Source organism: Hippopotamus amphibius, chromosome 8, assembly GCF_030028045.1.
Source record: "Hippopotamus amphibius kiboko isolate mHipAmp2 chromosome 8, mHipAmp2.hap2, whole genome shotgun sequence".
NCBI classification, from domain to species: domain Eukaryota; kingdom Metazoa; phylum Chordata; class Mammalia; order Artiodactyla; family Hippopotamidae; genus Hippopotamus; species Hippopotamus amphibius.
The window spans coordinates 73,677,897-73,698,150 of NC_080193.1; the positions used below are offsets into that span (position 1 = coordinate 73,677,897).

Below are 20,254 nucleotides of genomic sequence, written 5' to 3' on the forward strand. Positions count from 1 at the left end.
AGAGGGGAATCAAGATCTTGCTCCTGCTGGACACGAGGTCCTGAAGCCACACCTGCAAGAAAAGCCCAGGAGGCAGGGCTGCCCATCTGGAGCAGAAGATGCAGGAGCAAAGGAGCAGGACCCGTGTTTACAAGGTGAGCGTCCCTGGCTCTGTGCCAGGGGCTAACGACAAGTCCTCCACATGCTCACACTCACATCCAGTCCCCACAACGACTGGGGAGCAGGGAGGAGTGAGCTGAAATTCAGGAGGATGGGTAACTCACCCGTGGCCACAACGAGAGGAAGAGGCTGAGACAGTCTGGGAACGCAGGTTTCAACCACAGGCAAGTGCAGGCCTGAAAGGCAGGTGAGAGGCGGGGCCGTCGCAGCCCTCACGCGGGCATGCCCCCGTTACCAGGCTCTTGGCTGGGAACCTGCCAGCTGCCGGCCTAGATTCTGGGCTGCCATGGCCTCGGAGCTTTTTTACCCAAAAATGTGAATTGGTAAAGAGCCTACAGGAAGCTGAAGATTCATTCCCTGAAGGGATTCAGCTCCTGAGCACCCAGAAACGACAGGATCAGTGGCACCCAAGTCACACCCGGCCAAAACCATGCTCTGCAGCAGGTGGCGACCCCACCCATTTCACACCCAGATGAGGGTTTACTCCAGGCTCTCAGACAGAGTGACGTCATGGCACTTCCCACCCACCTGGTGGCCGTAAGTCCTTGACAAATTAGCCAAGAGCAGTTAACTTTATCATCACAGGAAGGAAGGTCTCTGGGCGTTTTTAAGCTTGTTTCCACCAACAGTAACATCAGCTACTCAATCCTCTGGCCGGTTTAGTCTATCTTGGAGCTAGAGGCCCCGCCCCCCTCCACCACCACCGTGAGGGCAGCTGCTGGGTACCAGCCTTTGTGAGCCCCAGGTCCAAGGCACAAGGGGAGAGCACAGAGAGCGATGTCGTGGGACGAGGTGCTGAAGCTCAAAGCTCTCAGGGACACCAGCGTTCCGGTTTGCAAGGGAAAGTGTTGCAGGTGGCCCACGTTTTCCATCAAATGCCCACTTAATACTGGGCCGTCTGGTTTTCTTTCCTTTTTTTCTTATTTTGAAGGGAGAGAGTGAAAACCAGCGGCAGACACGTGGCGTCTGTGCGGGGAAGGCGGGGTGCACCGTGGACACCAAGCACACAAACACACGCAGTGGACACGCGAATTACACGCCCAGATCCTCATTCACTGTCCTGATTAGCAGCCGTTAATAGGGCACTGACAGCAGAGGAGTAATTTTCATCTGATTCTTTTCATAGGAAGTGAGTGACAGCTGTGAAATTCCATCAGCAGTGTGACGGTCACACATCAACTAACCTAACCTTTGTGACGTTCTAGGACACCAGCCATGAGCATGGCCAGTGAGGTCTGGGGCAGCTAACCACCCTTCCTGTCACCAAGAAGTAACGGGGCAACTTCAACAGGTCTGAGCGCAGCTTCTGTTTCAACACCGGACATGTAATACACACAAACTGTTGCAGGTTAAATTCTGTCCCCTAAAAATGTGTTCCAGTCCGAACCCCTGATACCTGTGGGCCTAAATCCAGAGATGGCTGTCTTCATGAGATGAGGGAGACTTGTACACAGACACAGGGAGGAGGCCCCGTGACAACACGGCTGAGACTGGCGTGATGCCTCCGCAAGCCCAAGAACGCCAAGGGCCGCCAGCCACCAGGAACACGGATTCTCCTGCGTGCCCTCGAGAAGGAGCCATCCTGTCAGCACCTGATCTCGGACTCCCGGCCTCCGCAGCCGTGAACATACATCTCTGCTGTTTCAAGCCCTCAATGTGCGGTAATGTGTCATGGCAGCCCCAGGACTCGGATACACACACGCACCTCACACACACGCACGATTAAAACGGTACGTGCCTGCACAGAAGCTGTATTCTCTGGACTACGTTCATGGACTTACAGGTTCCCTACGGAATGACCCACTTTTGCACTGCTAACCCACTCACTGAAACACACACATGATATTTAAATCCATTTCCTCATTCAGTTGTATCTTTAAGATAATCGAAATCATGAGTCAGCTGTCTTTGCCACATAAGAATAAAGTACTGTATTGGGTTGGCCAAAGTGGGGAGGGTTGGGGGGGAATGAATTGGGAGATTGGGATACCAAATTGTATGCTCTAAATATACGCAGTTTATTGTTAAAAAAAAAAAAAAAAGTTCATTTGGGTTTTTCTATAAGACGACAAACTTTTTGGCCAACTCAATATCAACCCAAATGTATCACACAATCGTAGCACAACAGGGGTCATCCTCTGAGAGCTGATGAAACATGCACTCTGGTGCAGGCTGGGGATCTGAAAACAGAAGGTCCTCACCACCTTAACCCTCCCAGCAATCTAAAGATCTCTGCCACAGATCAGAGAAACGCTAAAGGATATTTACACATGAATGAAAGCAAAAGAAGAGCCCCGTGCAGAGGGGTGAAGGGCACGGAAGCTCCAACGAGCTGTGTGCATAGGCAGACCCCCAGCCACGCCAGCAGCAACACACCTACCTCCCATGTAAAGCCACCGCCCGGTGGGGAAGGCAGGGGATCACTCCAGCCATTGTACCAGGAAAGGGGAATAAACCAGCAGGTAATCATAACAGCAAGAAAATGGAAAGGTCTCATAGCTCACCCCTCAGCCCGGCGACCACGACATGCACCATTAGCTGTGCCCTAACCTGACTACAAAAGTAGCTGCACCTGCAGCTAAGCTGTAATCAGCTTCATCAACCTCCTGCACACCCTGGAGAGGATTCCCTTCGCTCCCATGTTCTCCATGCACCTGTGACGACACGGAAGACTGCAGCTCCAGAACATTCTCTGTGTAAAGCTTCTCAATGATGCGGGCACAGGTAACTGATAGATGATGTTAACATATCCGGCAAGGACTGAAATCACTTGGCAGCTACAGGCTCCGTACCCAGGGGCAAGGACTTCTGTCTGCCAAGATGATGAGAAAGCAAGGCTTTTCTCATTCATTTCCTTTAGGAAACAACACATTACGGTTCCCTCCTGCTGCCCTGTGCGACGTGCCCCAGCACGTGGACAGAACGTGGGAGTCAGTCCCCTGGTCTCACAGAGAGACACAAAGACGTGCCCACCTGCCCGGTTCCTGGGTGGCTGGCCCCTGGAAAACAGGGATTCACGGGAGCTAAAGGCTTCCAGGCACCAGACGACACCTGCTCGCAATTCTTCCAGGACCCAGAGGCCCTGATGCATGTGCACTGGGGGTACCTCTCCATGCTCCTGGCAATGCCAAGGAGCAATCCCCTGACCTGGAATCACACGGTGAGAGGACAGGTGGATAGGTGGCAGGGCCAGCTCCTGAAGGGCAACAGCAAAGATGGAGGAGACACTCTTTCCCCTGACCCAGGAGGTCTTGGGACCCGGGGGGAGGGGGTGAGACGCTTCCACTCTGCAGATGAAGTAAGGGAAGTCCCGTTAGTATACTCGCGAATGCGTCCACCCTTTAAAATTATGTATTCTGAAAACCATATGATACCGTGACGTTCCCATAGTAAAATGTGTTACCTGGAAAGCCAAAGATTAGTGGGGCTGTTAGAGATGATGTTTAGGTCTCCCCATTGGGTATGGTTTTTAATTTTGATGTGCAAACATTCAAGAGAAAGGCTTTTGTGTTCATCAAAATATAAAGGCCTGCTGCAGAGAAATCACAGTCATGCCCAACTGCGACAGCACAAACTAAACGCCCAAAGGGAACTGGCAAAAGTTACAATAAGAGCAAAACAGCGCCACGTGGGAAGGGGAAGGCAGCCGAGGGCAGGAGAACTGGGGACCTGCACCAACTCTACTAGACGCTGACCCGAGTGTAGGGGAGGCCAGCTCGCAGCAGCGAGACCAGGGCCCTGACCACATAACCGCCAGGGCCCCCCAACCAAGGGGTCGCCTCGACTAAACTCTGGAACATTCCAGGGACACACAGGCAGATTTACTTTAGGGGGTGATCATCTCGCCTGCAGTCGGGCTCATCAGCACGTTAGCAGCTGGTGTCATCGATCTACACAATTGCTAGATCTGAGGAATGAGTAGAAACCCCAAGAAAAAAGCTCTAGAAGACTCTCGGGTATAATCGAAATGACCCCAGCAAAAACCCACACTCAGACACCAAGGCACAAATACAGCAGCACAGAGCAGGTACAGACTCCAGGAAAGAAGAGAGCCGGCCGACTTTCTCGCACCTGTCACCATTTCTCAGCGTCTCGCTATGCTTTTCCTCACTGATTCCCACATCGGAGCCTTCACGTCTAATCTCCCCAAAATCATCATTTCAATACGGATAAGGGAAAAAGCAGGCCTTTCCCTCAAGTGACCACGAGACTTTTATGGCAGGATAGCAACGTCTGCAACATCGTGGCAAAGCCCCGAGCAAAGATGGCCACAGAATTCCATCTTCCACTCTTCTCTGAACGGCGACACAGTATCCAGGATGAGAGTTAAATACTAGAACAGGTGTTACAGGAAACACGTGAAGCTACTCAGGACTACTGCTAAAAAGACATCTAAGGGACAAAACAGGGTGAAATGTTTAACTTAAAAAAAAAAAAAAAAAGGAGAAAATGAAACAAAATAGGATGATACACAGAACAGGAGGGGAGGCAAGACTACAGTACAGGGTTGGGTCTCTCCTTGCTCTTCAAACAAGACAAGCGCTGCCACGAAGAAAGTGGATAGTTACCTGCGTCCATGTCTGCAAAGAATGGAACAGCCAGTAAGAAAAAGAAGGAACCAGAAATTCAGTGTCTCAGAGTTGGATTTTATAAGGTTACACGGAGAGAAAATACACGTTAGAGAACCGTGTGCACACACCCTGCCTGCATCTGGGGGCCCGGCAGTTAAACGGTTCCCCAGCACTCCTACCATCGTTTCATTTAAAGCAAAAAACAAAACATGGATATGTTCACTGAAGAGGTAAAAGCCTCACGGCAAAAGAGATAGCTTATTTTCATGCAAAATGATTGTTCAATGTTTAGAATACAATATAAGGGGGAAAACATACTCAAACGCATGGTGGTGGTCGTCTGAAACGCTGAATCTATGACTAAGGAACAGTGCGTCCAAATTAAGTACAGACAACATCCAGGTTGGAGAAACTTCCAAGCAGTAATACTTAAAGGACTGACACTGGATTCACATTTGAAGGGACAGAACTACCAGACAGGAAATACATTCAACAGCATTCATGGTTTGATTCTATTAGTCCAAATGCCAAGATGAAGGTAACATAATTGGTTGGCTAAAAATACTACAGAAGAAGAAACATACCTAAGGATTTTTACTGCTTGGTATTTTATTACTTTTCTTGACATGGAATACATCACGGTAATAATTTAGAATATGCTAACAAAAAATTTAGAAAACTAAACTCTTGAGGTGGAGGCTGTCTGACACACAGCATACCTTCGGGAGACTCCTCCTGGACGTATGTGCCGGTCAGATAGCGGTGCACCAGGGCCGACTTGCCGCTGGCCAAGTTACCCACAATGCCCTGAAATACAGAAATGGACAGTCACTAAGGAGTGGTCAGTGTATCACGCTCTCAGCAATCTGCACATAGAGACAGGTTAAAATGGACGGCAATTCTAAACACCATCACGACCAAGCATCGGTGGGATGGCTGAAAACTGGCTCGTTAAATCCTTCTGCTGAAGAAAAATGGATTCCAACATCTTCAGTTAACATCTCATGCTTTCTCAGCCTCTGTGGCCCAAAGAATCAATAAGGTTTGAACACACACTGGTCGTGGCATTTCCCCAGATCCCATGGATGCTGGTTACATCAGGAAGGTAGACTCAGCCCACCAACATGTATTGTGGACCCTCAAAACACTCGACAAGGCACAGGGTTCAACAGGACGCAGGGGCAGTACAGGGTCACCAGGGGATCAGGAGGACATCCTGGTGCATTCCATCACGACTTTGGGGTAGGATTTGGAGCTGGCTGAGACTAGCTGAGAAAGCCGAGCTGGGAAACAGCAGTGTCCAGGAGGGACTGGAGGCGAGAATACTGGACCAAGGAAGGAAGGAGGAAGAGAGCTGGCCTGCGTCTCTGTACATGGGGTGCACTCTGCAGCACAGAGCAGGGACCCACAGTTGAGGCGGCAAAGGTGTTCACACTGCATGAAAAACGAGTCAAGAGCGACGTGAGGACCACTGTTCCTGCACGTAGGAACGCACAGTCACCGGCGGGCGAGGCTGGCTTCACCCTGCCTTCTTCAGAGAAAGCTCCCTGCTAACACAGCTGACACACCTGGACTCAGGTGGCTGCCCCTCAGGAATAAGCCCTCCCTCCACCCGGGATCTCAGTCCCCCTCTACCTTCTGTACAAAGACTCTCCTGCACTTTAATCCTCTCCTCCCCCACTAGAACCTTCCCCTTTGCACTTAAGCATGAGCAAATCCAATTTTCTCTTTAGAAAAAGCAAGACAAGAGACCTGCCCTGGACAGGGATCCCCTCCTGTGGAGAGCCTGCCTCCCCTCTCCCCCCAGCCGGGCCTCTGGGCTACGCCTGCTCCCTCCCCACCCACTCTGGCTCCCCCACCCTGCCATCCTGAAGTTTTTGACCCTGTGGCGACACAACAAGGACACTGCTCAAGGTCACCGATGACCTGGGTTTCTAAATCCCCTGGCCTTCCCCTTGCTCCAGACCCAGCCCTATCCCTGGAAGCTGTAAAGAGTCTTTCTTAAAACTTCCTGCCCTGGGCTTCCTCTTCTCTTCCCCCCCAGCCCACGTGGGCTCCTTGCCCAGACCCTGGATTCTAAGCAACCTCCCCACCCCCACCCCACCAAGGGAGCCAGGCTATATCCCACATGCTCCCAATAAGCTATGGATTCCCACTCTCATTCCCCAGCCCCACCCCCTCTCCAGGTATACCCATACACACCTACACTGGTACTCAAACCTCCGCATGTCCACACCTTACTGTTCTCTCCCAATCTGCTCCTCATCCTCTGTGACCACATCCCCACAGACACCTGAAAGCTGTCTCCTACTTCTGCTCCGCCCAGAAGATGCCCTGTGAGCACCTCCACCATCCCACGGGGCAGGCTGCGCGGTCCGTCTGCTGGACCTCAGGGGAGTCTTTAGCTCATCTCCCAGCCTGGGAGCTCCCCCTCTTCACCCCGAGAATACCAGATTCTTTAACATTGACACTGAAAAAATGACTCCCTCATTTCACAACTCTTGGGAAGCCTCCCACTGCCTGCAGGCCAGAGTCCAAGTATTTCACGAACAGACAAGTGTCTCTCCCCAGATCCTTACAACCGATTCTGCTGTAGGCACCCAGTCCCAGCGGGAACACCACCAACACTCCACTCACCTGGGCACCCCACCCTCCTTCACCTGAAGAGTTATGGACGGCTTCCCGGATTCTCTGCACACCCAAAACACTTTACACTGTGACTACTGATGTTCTTGGCTCCAGCCCCACTACATTCAGGTCCCTGAAGACCAAGAACCATGTCTCTGATGCTGGCAAGGACATCCTTGTGAATCCCTACACTCAGCACAGCTCTCGGCCGCAACAAAATGCTGGTAAATGTGGGATGGAGGATGGATGGACGGACGGATGGATGGACGGAAGGAAGGAAGGAAAAGACGGATTGCAAGGGGGTGGGGGGTTGGTTGGTTGGATAAATGGATGATGGATAACTAGAAAAACAAGCATAAAAGAGAACAAATTTGGCATGAGATTGTAACAAGTAAGTTAAAATTTGACCTAAACCCTGAACCATCCTGTCCCTCTCACCAGTCACGGTCCTATAGACCTCAGCTTCCCCTCCCTACTTCATCCTCGATATGCCAGTAACCAAACCCCATCCTAATAGGCCTTGCTGACTCCAGACACCTAGATCTTTTCACATCAATCACGGCCGAAATAATACTCCTACTCATGGGTCAGCAATCAGTTCAGATGTCACCTCCTCTGAGAAGCCTTCCTAATGCCACAGCCTCAACCAATGCCTCTCCCCAAAGCTCCCTAGTGCCCTCCTCATAACGCTACCCTGTCACTTACCTCTTTGTTTTCCCCACATCCGTAAGTGGGTCTGAGTCTCTCCAGTGCTGGCAGGGGACTTGGTCTCACTTGTGTCTGGTTTCCTACCCCCAGCACTGCCCAAGGTGGACTCCCAGCAACACTGGGTGAATAAATGAATGAACGACCCAAACGCCTGTGAGTAGACATGAGATGCTTTACTACCAGGGCTCCAGGCCCCAGACTATGTGGACAGACCCTAAATAAAGCTGTTTCCCTTCCTGGTTTGACTTATGTCTTCCCTTTGCCTTGGGCCTCTATAATCTGAGAATTTCTACCTATTAATTATTCTTTTGCTCAAGGGCACCTGCTGTTTGTCAGCTTCATGCTGAGAAAATCCAAAACAGTATGCCGCAGAATTGAATTTTTAATTAAGATCAGGCTTTTTCTTTCCTGAGGAAAGCGTTCAAAATCAAACACTGTTCGGTCCGTGCTTTCTGTGTGTGGCAATATTCCTTCCTTCTTACAGGTCAATGATTTGCAGAGAATTAACTCACCCTTTTCAATGATCAAATCACTCAATCCCAGGGGTGGGGGAGAAGGTATTTTATTTGTGTTGAATGGCTGTCTCATACACCTTCTTATGTTTGCACACCATAGGCGTTATTTTAATTTGAAACACTGGCAGAAACTAACAGCCAGCTGTGAGGAGGAAATAAAATAAGGGACGAAACTGCTCTTTAAGCCGTAAAGCTGCACGGGAACCATGAACTGCTACTGGATACACGCCAGAGAGAATGGAATCAGGCCAGTCTGGGTCTACAGGCTCGGGGAGAAGAGAGGTATCACAGGAAAAGGCGTCCTGAAAATTACAGATCTGTGTCTTCTGGTGGCAACATGTCATCACCACGGGCCTGGCACCCTCTGGGCAGGGCTGTGAAGGGTCACATCACATGAGATGTCTTTCCAAACTGAGTTCTCTACTGCCCCACACTTCACTACTTACCTTCTAAACATGTGGTTTGTTGAAAATAAAATTGAGGCTCTTGGTAAAAATCCCAGTTGAGAATTCAATGAAAATGTCCAAATAGGATGTGAGAAGTTGCTGACTGACACCCACCTCTACAGGCCAGAGAACCAAGGAGTGTTTCCCTTGTCACCCACAGGTAAGTGGTCAGCACGGGCCACCTGGCACAGGTCTGCAGGGACCCAAGTGTGGATGGGCTGCGGCCCCCGAAGCAGCTGGGCCATTGTTTATCCACCCATCACGCCACGGCAGGAAGCACACGGCATGGCACTGCCACTCCTGATGAGAACGCAAACACTGGGAATTCCCTGGCAGTCCATGCTTTCACTGCCGAGGGCCTGCGTTCAATCCCTGGTCAGGGAACTAAGATCCCACAAGCCACGTGGTGGGGTGAAAAAAAAAGAAAGTAAAGAAAGCAAACATTGACATTTTCCCTCTGACAGATTCCAGATGATTTATGGCCAAATACTACATAAAGAGTCCATTTGAGGCTTGCTATTATGTCATGGAGTTGTTGCATTTCTGAAACAGTCAGGGGTTCCGAGGGTGCTGACCTAAGGGACCACCTGTCCTGGGTGCTGTGCCCAGGCAGGACACAATCGTAGCCCTGTGGACACACAGAGGCTGGCCCTGGACAAAGGAGCATTTCAGTGGACGCTGGGAACTCCTTAGCACAGAAGGGACCTGCTGAGAAGGCCAAGCTGCCCCTCGCACTCCAGCAGGAGAACGCCCGGCCCAGAGCAGAGCTGGCCATCCTGCCGGAGTCTTGGCCGCCCCCATACAGGTCGGGGGCAGGATCCTTCCCCCAGAAGAACTACAGAATCCTTCACATTTAGTTATCCGTGAGATGGAGTCCACCCCTCCTGTGAATTCAAGCCAACTTCACGAGAGTTTTGTTTTAGGACCATAAATCCACTCCACCTGTTCACACAACCACCCCTTCGTCTCTACGCACTTATTCCAGAAAATTGCATGCTTTTGAAATACCAGCAGAGAACAGGTTTGGGTGGCGGGCATCCTCACTTACGGGCTGGTACGTGGGCTCTGGCAGAACCCTTGACACCTTTAACCCCCCAAACTGGGTCTAAACCAGAGGGCTTGATACTCTTAAACTTCAAGCTTCAGCTGCTCGCTTGCACCAGCTACACGTCAGATGCTCCACAGCCACACAGGGCCCGTGGCTGTCACCCTGGGCAGCGAAGACAGAGAACATTTCCACGTTGCAGAAAGTTCTACCGGCAGTGCCGACGCAGAAGCACAAACTCCAGGTTCAAATCCCGGCTGCAACTCTTAGTAACCGGGGCTCCCTGGGCCTGTTCTTAATGTCTGAGGCTCAACCCCCTCCCCCACCTCCGCTGTGAAGTGGGAACAGCAGCAGGACGGACTCAGGACTAAAGGTGGTGACTCCACTGGGCAGGGACCCCACGCCGGCACGGAGTAAGTGTCGTCATCATGAGAACACTGTTCCCCTTGTTTCACTCCGACGGCAGAGCCCCAACCCTTGGTGGGCTCAGAGGGCATATCCGACACCGGAAACCTCCGCGTAGCATCCCTGGCCGCTCGGCTGCAATCGCTGGCAGCACTTCCTGACCGTGTCCCACGGGATTCGCGCTGTGCCGGGGACGGCGTCACTGAACACAGAGGGCAGCGGCTCTGTCCCAGGGCTGGTCTTGCGGAACCTGAGTCTCTGGAAAGGCCCCGGGACCGTGGGCCCTTTTGTCTCCCCTAAGGAAGGAGCCACTAAGACAGGTCAGACCTGGGGGAGGAAGAAGGCGGAACGGGGGCGGGGGGGCCCCCTGGACACCCAGAGACGGCAGCAGGGACACACATCTGATGCCCTCCAGTGGGGGGATGGCGGAGCGCCTGTGCACGAGCCCTCCTTTTTGCCTTACGTTTCAAAACCTGCTCTTCCCTGTGACACAGGGAGTCACGTGTCCTTGTTGCCCCATCTCCTCGTCGGAGAGGGAGAGGCCAGAAGGGGCATGTCCCTCTGGGTCCACCCATGAAGCCCCTCCAAGGTTGGGGCCCCGGAAAGAGCATCTGAAGCCGGGCAGACAGGCTGGGGCTGCCAACACACCCTGGGACCTCGGAGAAGGGGCACGTGTCGGGGACAAAATGCCGAGATGAGGGGCCGGGGCGAGCGGAGCAGAGCAGGCCCATGGCCATGGGAAGAGCTGACTTGTGTCACCAAGGTCAGAGTCCGTCACATAGGAAGTTTAAAATACACACACACACACACACACACACACACACACACACGTCCTCCAGAAGCCGATTATTTCATAACGCGGTGTCCTTTCTTTCATCCTAAGGGGGAGGTGGTCATGATGCGGAGGAAGGGCTCACAGGTGTGGCTGCAACAGACCTGAGTTATTTTTTTATTTAAGCCAATTTTAAGCTTTAAACAGTCTCACTGAAACAGTACTTAAAGTTCATAATAAAAACACTTTTAATTTTTTGCTACTCCTTTGTAACACAGTACACGGTCCCATCTATTTAAACAATGAATTACATCTTGATGGCTTACCACAGAGACTCTCCATGACGTCCCGCAGAGTTGTGCGTGTGTGCGAGAGAGTCGCCCTCTCTCACACACACAGATACAGGAGAGGATGGCCGCGGGAACCCAGCCCTGCACACAAGGCCATCTGCCTGGCTGTCTGTTGTGACCGTCACCACAGGCACCCTCGAGGCTCCAGCCCTGACCTCAGCCTCACCTGGCCCCTCCCCAGGACACACCAGATGCACGTCTGGGCCCCAGGGGATGAGGCCCCCGCCCCCATACCAGGATGCAGGCTTGGCGTGCTTACAGGTCACACCTCGCCTCTTCCTGAGTCCCCCTCCAAGCCCGCCTCCTGCAGGTGAGGGATGGCCACACCCAAGGCCAGAGTGACCACTCACCACTTTGAGCTCCGGGACGGATCGACTTAACGTCCATTCCTGGCTGTTCACAAAGGCATCTGTAAAACAGGAGAGTGAAAGGAAGTGAGATGCTGTGACTTTACCAGAGTGCAAGGTCAAGATGCCCCTAAGGGGCCAGTTTTCAAACCGGAAGGACATGGAAGACGGTCCAGCCCACCCCTAGCATCACTTCCACCCAAAGAAGCAGAGATTTGCCTGCTTCACACAGCTGTTCCGATTCCCATTGGTCTCCTGTCTTCTAAACTGTATCACACACTCGTCCAATGACTCCAAGGTCCTGCCCCAGGCCTGCAAGGCCCCACCCTACCTAGGGGCATTAAGACCCTTCTGATCCCAAATGTGGATAAACGTGAGGATGAAGAAGGCTCCTGGCTTTCCCAGGACTGACCAGTCAACTTTTGGCTTTTTGGTTTTTCACTAAAATAGTCACTTTTCTGAAATCCCACCAACAAAGTTACAGCAGGTGATGGCTGGATTTTGAAAATCCAGATGTTTACAATACATTTTATGGTTTAGAAGATTTTTGAGCTGGAGTTTTGATCCTCAAAAACGTATCAGACACTGAAGATCCAGTCAGAACACTTTAGGATGGTCGGAAAGATGGCGGTAGGCAGCCACCATGGGGCCCCGTGCAGAGCCTAGCCACCGCCCCGCCCCCCCCCCCACCCCAGTCAGCACACTTGGGGGGCCTCCCCAGCCGTCTCTGCCTCTCACCTCTAAGTGTGAAGGTGGAGGTGACCACTCCACACGGAGGACCCTGATGGCCTGATTCCCCGTCCCCCACTTGCCGTTCCTTGTTGAGACCCTACAGCACCACCTACTCCGTGTACTTACTGACAGACTGAGTGAGTTGGTAACGAACGTGGCATGTGCTCCAGAGACCACCAAGCTGAGGGCAAACACCTCTCCTTCCAAACAAGATTCACTTTCTATACCTTTTCTGAAAATTCCAAAATTCCTTCACTCTACATGATGACCAAGAAGAAGTCAAGCCACAAAATGCCTAAGAGTCGAGAGATGCCAGGGTTTCACACCGATGCACGACATTCGAATCCAACAGATGCAGGAATGGAAGCAAGGGCATCACCCACGCAGCCCCGCTGGGGGCATCGCACAGAAGGACCAGAAGCATTTGGAGAAGAGAGACGGTGACACGAAAAACCAGATACCGCTGGCCCTGCAAAGACAGAGGCAGAGGTCTGCCAGCTCAGGAGGCAAGACAACACATGAGAGGAAGGCTCCGGGGCTGCAGGAAGGATGGGCCAGGAGATCAGGAGGAGACGGGAGGCTGACAGAGCCTCGAGTAACCTCCAGAGCTCAGCTGAAAGCTGGCAGGGACTGGTGTCCGACAGCAGGAGGGCTGGACTTTTGGGGACCGGAACCCCTGGCCAGCCGGCAGAGCATGGGTCCAGCTGCAGGAGCTCAGAAAGGAAGCTGTCTGTTCAGTAAAGAAGATCGAGAGCCTCCCCTCCCTCTACCAAAGCAAGCATGCTGGGGGCTACACATTAAGTTGTGCACCTGAACACCCCCTCTTTGGTCATCCAGGCACCACGCTAACATGTCACAGATGAGCCATCACCTGCAAACAGATAAACGTGGTTGGTCCTGGCATGGGGCCTGACCCCCCGCAGGCACTCGGCAAACGGTACCTAACATCACGACTTATCGTCAGCGAGCAGTGTGACTAGTTAGGATGCAAAACACTCATTGTCTGTTGTCAACTGCACTCTCAGGAGCATGGGAATGGGGCCTTATACGATGGGTGTGTGTGTGAGAGAGAGAGAGAGAGAGAGAGAGAGAGAGAGAGAGAGAGGAGAGAGAGAGAGAAATATACACACAGGAGCTTGTCCATGCTGAGAATACTTCTGGCAGATTAAAAACTTCACAGTTGCTGATCTAGGGTTAGGCAACCAGGTGGCCTGGGGACAAGGTAATGAGACTTTCTTTTCACTGTCACCTTCTGGTATCTTCCACATTTTATACCATCTGGTATGCAAGCAAAAAAAAAAAAAAAAAAAAAGAATTCAATAATATAGTTTTCAATAACCTTACTAGGGAAACAAAGAGGGTAAAGTGGGAATTAAAATGAGCTTCATTCTCTAATGCACGGCTGATTTTCAAGCACACACCACCAAAAGATTATGTTTACCACCACAAGCATTACATGTTCATTATAAATTCAGCAGGGCTCCATTAAATAAAGATGCGTAATTATATAAACACTGGAACAATGTGTGGGGTGCCTTTTCACTTGCAAATATATCTTCCCTCAAATGGAATTTGTTTGGGGCAACTAGATTAATAAAATTAAAGCTTGACTTAACTGACCAGAAAAACACATCTTCAATGTTAAAACTTAACTTTAAAAGTGTTCATCGCCTCCATCACTGCCTGGTCAGGACGGAATGCTGCCTCTGAAGAGGCAAAAGGAAAAATAACAAAAGATGCAGCAAAAGACGTACACACCAGCTACTCCTTCATGCTGCTCCTCTATCCATCAGGACCTTTCTGGGGGCTGTACTCGCTCAGTGGGGGTTACAGAGGTGACAGCGTGGCCCCTATGAAAGAGGTCATCACACGGTGAGCAGGGCGGGGACCATAGGACCAGATCCGCCAGCTGCCCTATTTAAGCTCTACGGTGCAGCAACTCTTGAAGGATAAACACAGATGCTTCCAGAGCACACACCCAGGAGCCTCTGTGTGTGCACATGTATGGGAAGACATGTGGCATGTGTGTTCTCAGAGCAGCTAGGATCAAAAGTTACAGAAGCTATGTCTCATTTCAGAAGAGGCCATTCTGCACTCAACTCAATTTCCTCACCTGGAGTAGAGTAGTAAAAAGAAAACATTCCCATGCACTGGTGGAAGTGCCCCTGGACTCGAATTCAGAATAAAGCGCACCCGGCGACTGCTGACTGCTTGTAGCCTGTGGGTGACACTGAGGGCCCCTCGGCTGTCCTCACTGGGGGCCAGCAAGGCCCCGGGCGGCTGGGTGCTCGCCACAATCACTCGTCATTCACATGGCTCCGCTTCAGACGACGTTTTATCTTTTCAATTTAAGTCACAACAGTGAAAAGAAACTCCCAAAGAACACCGCGATTAGGGAACCTGAAGCAACAGGGAACTTTTATCAGGAGTGAAAAACGCAAACGGTTAGCTTCTTCAGGACAGAAATCTGAAGGCAGTCCTAGAACGTGACCCCCCGTAGGCGATGGTCAGAGCAGACTCACAGCACCGGAGGACACTAGGGGTGGTCACATGAAGCAGCAGGAAACCCAGCTACTCAACTCCAGGGGGAATGGTTATGAATTTTAAGCAGAAGTTCTCAGCCTCATTGTGACACTGCGCAGGGCCCAGCGGGGCTCCTGGGCACAAAGCCTTCTGGTGCCCCCCATTTCTTTGATTGTAGGAAAACAGCCTTCTTTCAGCCTCCATGACCTTCCCTGAGTTCCTATGGGCAGATTCAAGCGGCTGTTAATTAGGGAAGGGAGGCGACATGAGACCCAGGAGAAATGGTCAAGAGCAGCCTTGGGGCAAGGTCAACAAGACACACAACAATATCTCTGAGCTGTCTTGCAGCTGTTGAAGCCCCCTCCAGGTGGGAGAGGTTAATGAGGCAGGATGGGGTGCTGCCCACACGCATGCAGACCCCAGACCCGTTGGACCTGAAGGCGGATGATGCGGACTCCTCCTCCGCGCACCACCCACCCGTCAGAAGAATGCAAGGCTCTTGCTGCCTTGATCCTTACCTGATACCCCTGACCATGAGCCCCAAACAGAGGACCTCTCCCTATTCCCCAGGAAGGGGGGCACAGTTCTTGAGGCGCTAGCCTACTGTGTCCCCCTTTACCTGGCAAAGTCATAAAGCTCTCCTTTTCTACTTCACCCAAAACTCTGTCTCTGAGATTTGATGGGGCACCGGTGTTCAGAAGTGGAGCTTTCTGCAACAGTTATTCTGAGTTGATGTCCAAAATGCATGTGAAATTAAAGGAAAAGACACCAACTCCCTGCTGTCACACTGGTATGCCCACAGGCCACACCCATGGCACGTTATTTTAGGACTTAAGAAAAGGAATTCTAGATAGCTAAATGTGGATGCCAGTAGAATTCCTTCCTGGCTTAACCCTATAAAGTCCGGTGAAGCTCAGAATGTAAAAATGCACTCTACCCACACAATACACACTCTTCTCGTGCTGGGCAAAGAGGAACCTACCAGATCTACACTTTCAAAGGAAAAAGCGCCTGGGGTTTGGACAGTCAGTGCTCAGCCCCAAGAAAAGTGAAATTCAAAACATCTGGGTCATCCATTTATGGTGTCCTCAGCAATTTCTTTGTTTTTACTTACCTGTATTTTTTTTTAAACATGCAACTTTCAATAGTTTTAACAGTCCTCTAAAATATACAACTAAATAGTGAACCTTAAGGTAAAACACAGATTTGGGGTGATTATGTGTCAATGTAGGTTTACCCTTGGTAAAACAAAATGCACGATTCTGGTGACTGATGTTGATTGGGGGTGGGGGGGAGGCGGGGGTAAAGGAAATCTCTACCTCCCTCTCAACTTTGTTGTAAACCTAAAACTATTCTGAAAAAATAAAAGCCTCAGAGAGTACAAAATATACAAGGGTGAGTCAAAACTTATCCGCACCCCAGCTATATTAAGACGCCTGTAAATTCTATAGCCAGAGTGCGGATAATTTTTGACTCACTCTCGTATGTGTGTATATACACACATATTTACACATACATATATGTATATATAAATACACACATATAAAATATATGTATATACACACACAAATAAAAGTAAGGGGGTGCCAAGCCCGGACCCCACTTCGCAGGGATGAGTGAGGGGCAGGTCAGGAAAGCGGCGGAGACGGACCACGTGTAGGACACCACGCCATATTTACTCCTGTTTTGGTCCTAACACTGCTGGCAGGCGGGTCACTGAGTAATACACAGGCTCACACACACAGCACGGCCGGGAGCCAGGTCCTGGTGCCGCGCGGCCCGGGAGAGCCCTGACAGCGGTGGGCGGCAGGGGCTGAGCTCCGGGCTCCGGAGGGTTCCAGCCAGCCCCCACCCGGCAGCCGCCTTCACAAGAGGAACCACACACCAGGCACCTGGACCACCGACGTGTGGTCAGCTCTCCTGAGCACCCGGAGACTCTGCTCTTGCTCCCATGTGGAGGGTGTCACTTGGCACTTTCTCAGGAAATCTCAACACCTGATGCAAGAGGAAAGTAGCAATCATACAAGCACCGGGAGAGACCCTTCTCTTTGGGCCTGTTCCTCCTCCTCCAAGTAGACCTCCTTCCTCCTCCCCATTTGCTGCTGCTGCCCGCGCCCACAGACACCCCCGCACCTGCATCCACCTGGCTTCGTGCTCCTGAGGAGCAGGGTCGGCCCAGCGGGGCCTGCCCACCCTCAGGGCAGGGGCAAGCAGACAGCCTCCCACGGAGGGAGGGATCGGACAACCTGGAGCTGTCCGCGAGGCGGAGCGTGGAGCCTGGACTCTGCAGGGGCCCGGATGCTGGCCGGCCTCGGGACTCCTCACCGCACCCTGCACCCCAGTACACTGGCGTGCACCCTACTGTCCCTGAAACAGCCTGGACCCTCTCCAGAGGACACACACAGACCAACCCTTGACGGGGCTCAGGAAAGCGTCTTCAGTGCTTGCCCCCGCAATCCCAAAGTCCCTTCCCTGTTCTTTTGAAGGAGGCACAGATACAAAGGACTCAGGATGATTTCAGAGAAAAGCGCCTCTCCCCAGCAGAAAAGCTGCTTTTCTGAGCCACCGGAGGAAAGCAAAGAGGCAAGCAAGGCCTTCATTCCTGATCCTCCCCTTCCAGGGCCACCTCCAGCCCCAACCCTGGCTCTTCTCCAGGACAAGGACAAGACTCTGGAAGCCAAGGAATGCAAACAGCTAGGGACACCAACAGACAGGAGAACAGACCTAAGACCATCTGGGGCAGGGGGCTGCGGAAACAAACAAACAAATCCAATAACAAAGCTACTCAGCTGTTTATTTTTATTTTCACTCCCGGGAGAACTCTGCTGTTTCCCTTTCCCTTTCTTAAAATCTGTCCTGACTACAAACTCCCTTCCATCTCCACTTGCGCATAATAACACTGAGAGACTCAGCTCTGGTCTGTTTTCAAAATTATTCATATGCAGAACCGCACATTTAACAAGGAAATGTAAGGCCCTCATTTTACTACACAGGAAACAGGCACTCTGAGCCTTGAAAGCCATTGAAAGCCGTAGATGCTCCCATTTTCAACAGCCGCCTTGGACCGAAGGGAAAACAAAGGGGGTGTGGGTGGGCGGGGACGTAGGCCTGATTCCCAGCTGCTTCATTAGCACCATCAGGCATCACAGACTAATTACCTAAGGGCTAGGAACACAGGCGAAGAAATGGTCCCGCAGACAGATGAAATCACAGTGATTTTACATTGGGTAGAAAGCCCCCTGATACCCCCTTGGTGCTACTGTATTATTTGCATTATTACAGCACTGACTTCTCCACTCTTTTTACTTGACCTGATTGTATCAAAGCCAAAAATTCAAGTCTGAAAGTGGATAGGATTCTGCAAAGTAGCTAAAAAAAAAAGTACTTCTTGTCCTTCAACATTTTCCTCCAATACCTCAGAGTTTAATTTAATTGCAGGGCATGGACGGCTACAGACTACATTAACCTTTGGGTTCCAGCAATAACCAGGATCGCTGGGTTGAGATCTACCAGGGAGATTGCCCCTTCATTACATCCATTTCTGCTGAGCCTAGACCAAGCAGTTACAATGACATTCAGAAAAGCATCAAAGGTGTGGTTGGACTTCCTTCTTGTGCACTTCATCTAAAAATGAGCATCATGTAAGAATAAGCACAGCAATCTAGTGGCACAGAAGTACACCTTGATGAAAACGATTAATTATGAAGGGCAGTCTTAGCAGCCTATCTGGTAGGGGGGTTAAAATCATAATAAAAAGGCATGTGTTTTATTTTCTCCTTGTCCTCCTGGCTCCACCCCTCTCATGGACACCAAAATGCCTCCTCCCCGAACGAGAGAGTGAAAAACTTCAGGAGCATAGAAATTAGAACGAATAAAAAGCATACGTCTTCTTTACAAAATGCAAGCAAATCTCTTTGCACTACAGGCAAACGATGCCATTTTTCCATCACAATTAATTTGGTTTGGCAACAAATGACTTCAGTAATTAAAAACAAAACAGAAACCTTAGAAGGAAAACTGCCCTCGGGCCACGTGACTTTACCATTGTCTATGCCACAAGGAACAACCCTGCACAGGCCAGATGAAGTGTGGAGAGAAAACAAAATACACTGTTGCACTGAGATTTACCACGGAGCTGGTGATACTGATGACCCGCACCCCGCCGGGCACTGCTGGGACCCAGGCTCGCTCCATACCACAGCACGCGGACAGGCTCTCGCCACTGGGCTGCAGCGGGGAGGAGGCCGCTTGTGAAACGTCAGGCCAGCAAATCCCTCCTCTTTCCCTGCTGTGTTCCCCTACCTGCGCTCCCCGCCCCACCTTGCCCAAGACTCACCTGGGACACCTGGCAAAACTGGCAACAGGTGAGCATCAGCCGGGACCCACCCTATGAGAACTTTAGAGCCGGCATTTCTAACAAGCTCCCCCTGGATTTCTTTACTCCTTCCGTTTTCCAAACTTTGCTAAGCAGATGTGGCAAAGGTAAAATTCCAAAGTCAGGACTTCAGACCGTGGGCTGTGGGAGCCCTGCTTCTCCCACCTGGCGCAATATCCAGGACGCCAGGGCAGAGGAAGACCCAGAGGAGGCACAGGGAACTTGGCAAGAGGAGCCAGAAGCCATGGGGTGACGGTGGCCTCAACCTTCTTGGGTGACTTCCCAAGTCTGACACTGAGTTTCCTCACCAGTACAACGGAAGTCCTTCCCTTCCACTTGAAGAGATGATGTAACCCCTCTGCTAGCAAAGGGCCCAACCCCCACAGTGGAAGCCCTCCTACTGCCTTTGGGGGAGGGATTAAGGAGCAAGGCTCCCAGTACCCCACTTCCCGGGTGCCTCAGCCGCTGGGGTGGACACAGTCTACCTGAGTGCACTGCCTGTGTTGGGACCACAGGTGAGTATGAAACAGCATAGTCCGAAAAGCCCTCAATAGGCCACAAGTTATCAGCTGTTGGAATTCAGAGCAAGTCATTAACTCTAAAGCCAGTAAAACCCGCTAAAAGGTATTGCCGGTTAGTTTCAATCCCAGGCCAATTTATATGACACTGAACCTTGTG

General features: G+C 51.3%; 1 protein-coding gene across 5 annotated transcripts in view; it reads right to left on the reverse strand.

Annotated features, from left to right (window-relative positions):
• AGAP1 (ArfGAP with GTPase domain, ankyrin repeat and PH domain 1) overlaps positions 1-20,254 on the reverse strand; it is a 549,901-nt gene that overhangs the window by 353,611 nt on the left and 176,036 nt on the right. For 3 of the 5 annotated variants that reach the window (XM_057744262.1, XM_057744263.1, XM_057744261.1), the window contains exons 2-3: positions 11,950-12,008; positions 5,450-5,537 (exon numbers count right to left, since the gene is read on the reverse strand). In XM_057744262.1, coding sequence (XP_057600245.1) covers positions 5,450-5,537; positions 11,950-12,008 — 147 coding nt within the window. Of the gene's footprint in view, positions 1-5,449; positions 5,538-11,949; positions 12,009-13,808; positions 13,957-14,331; positions 14,387-14,436; positions 14,531-20,254 lie in introns of those variants that run through there. The other 2 variants (XM_057744264.1, XM_057744266.1) reach the window with 2 other exon arrangements.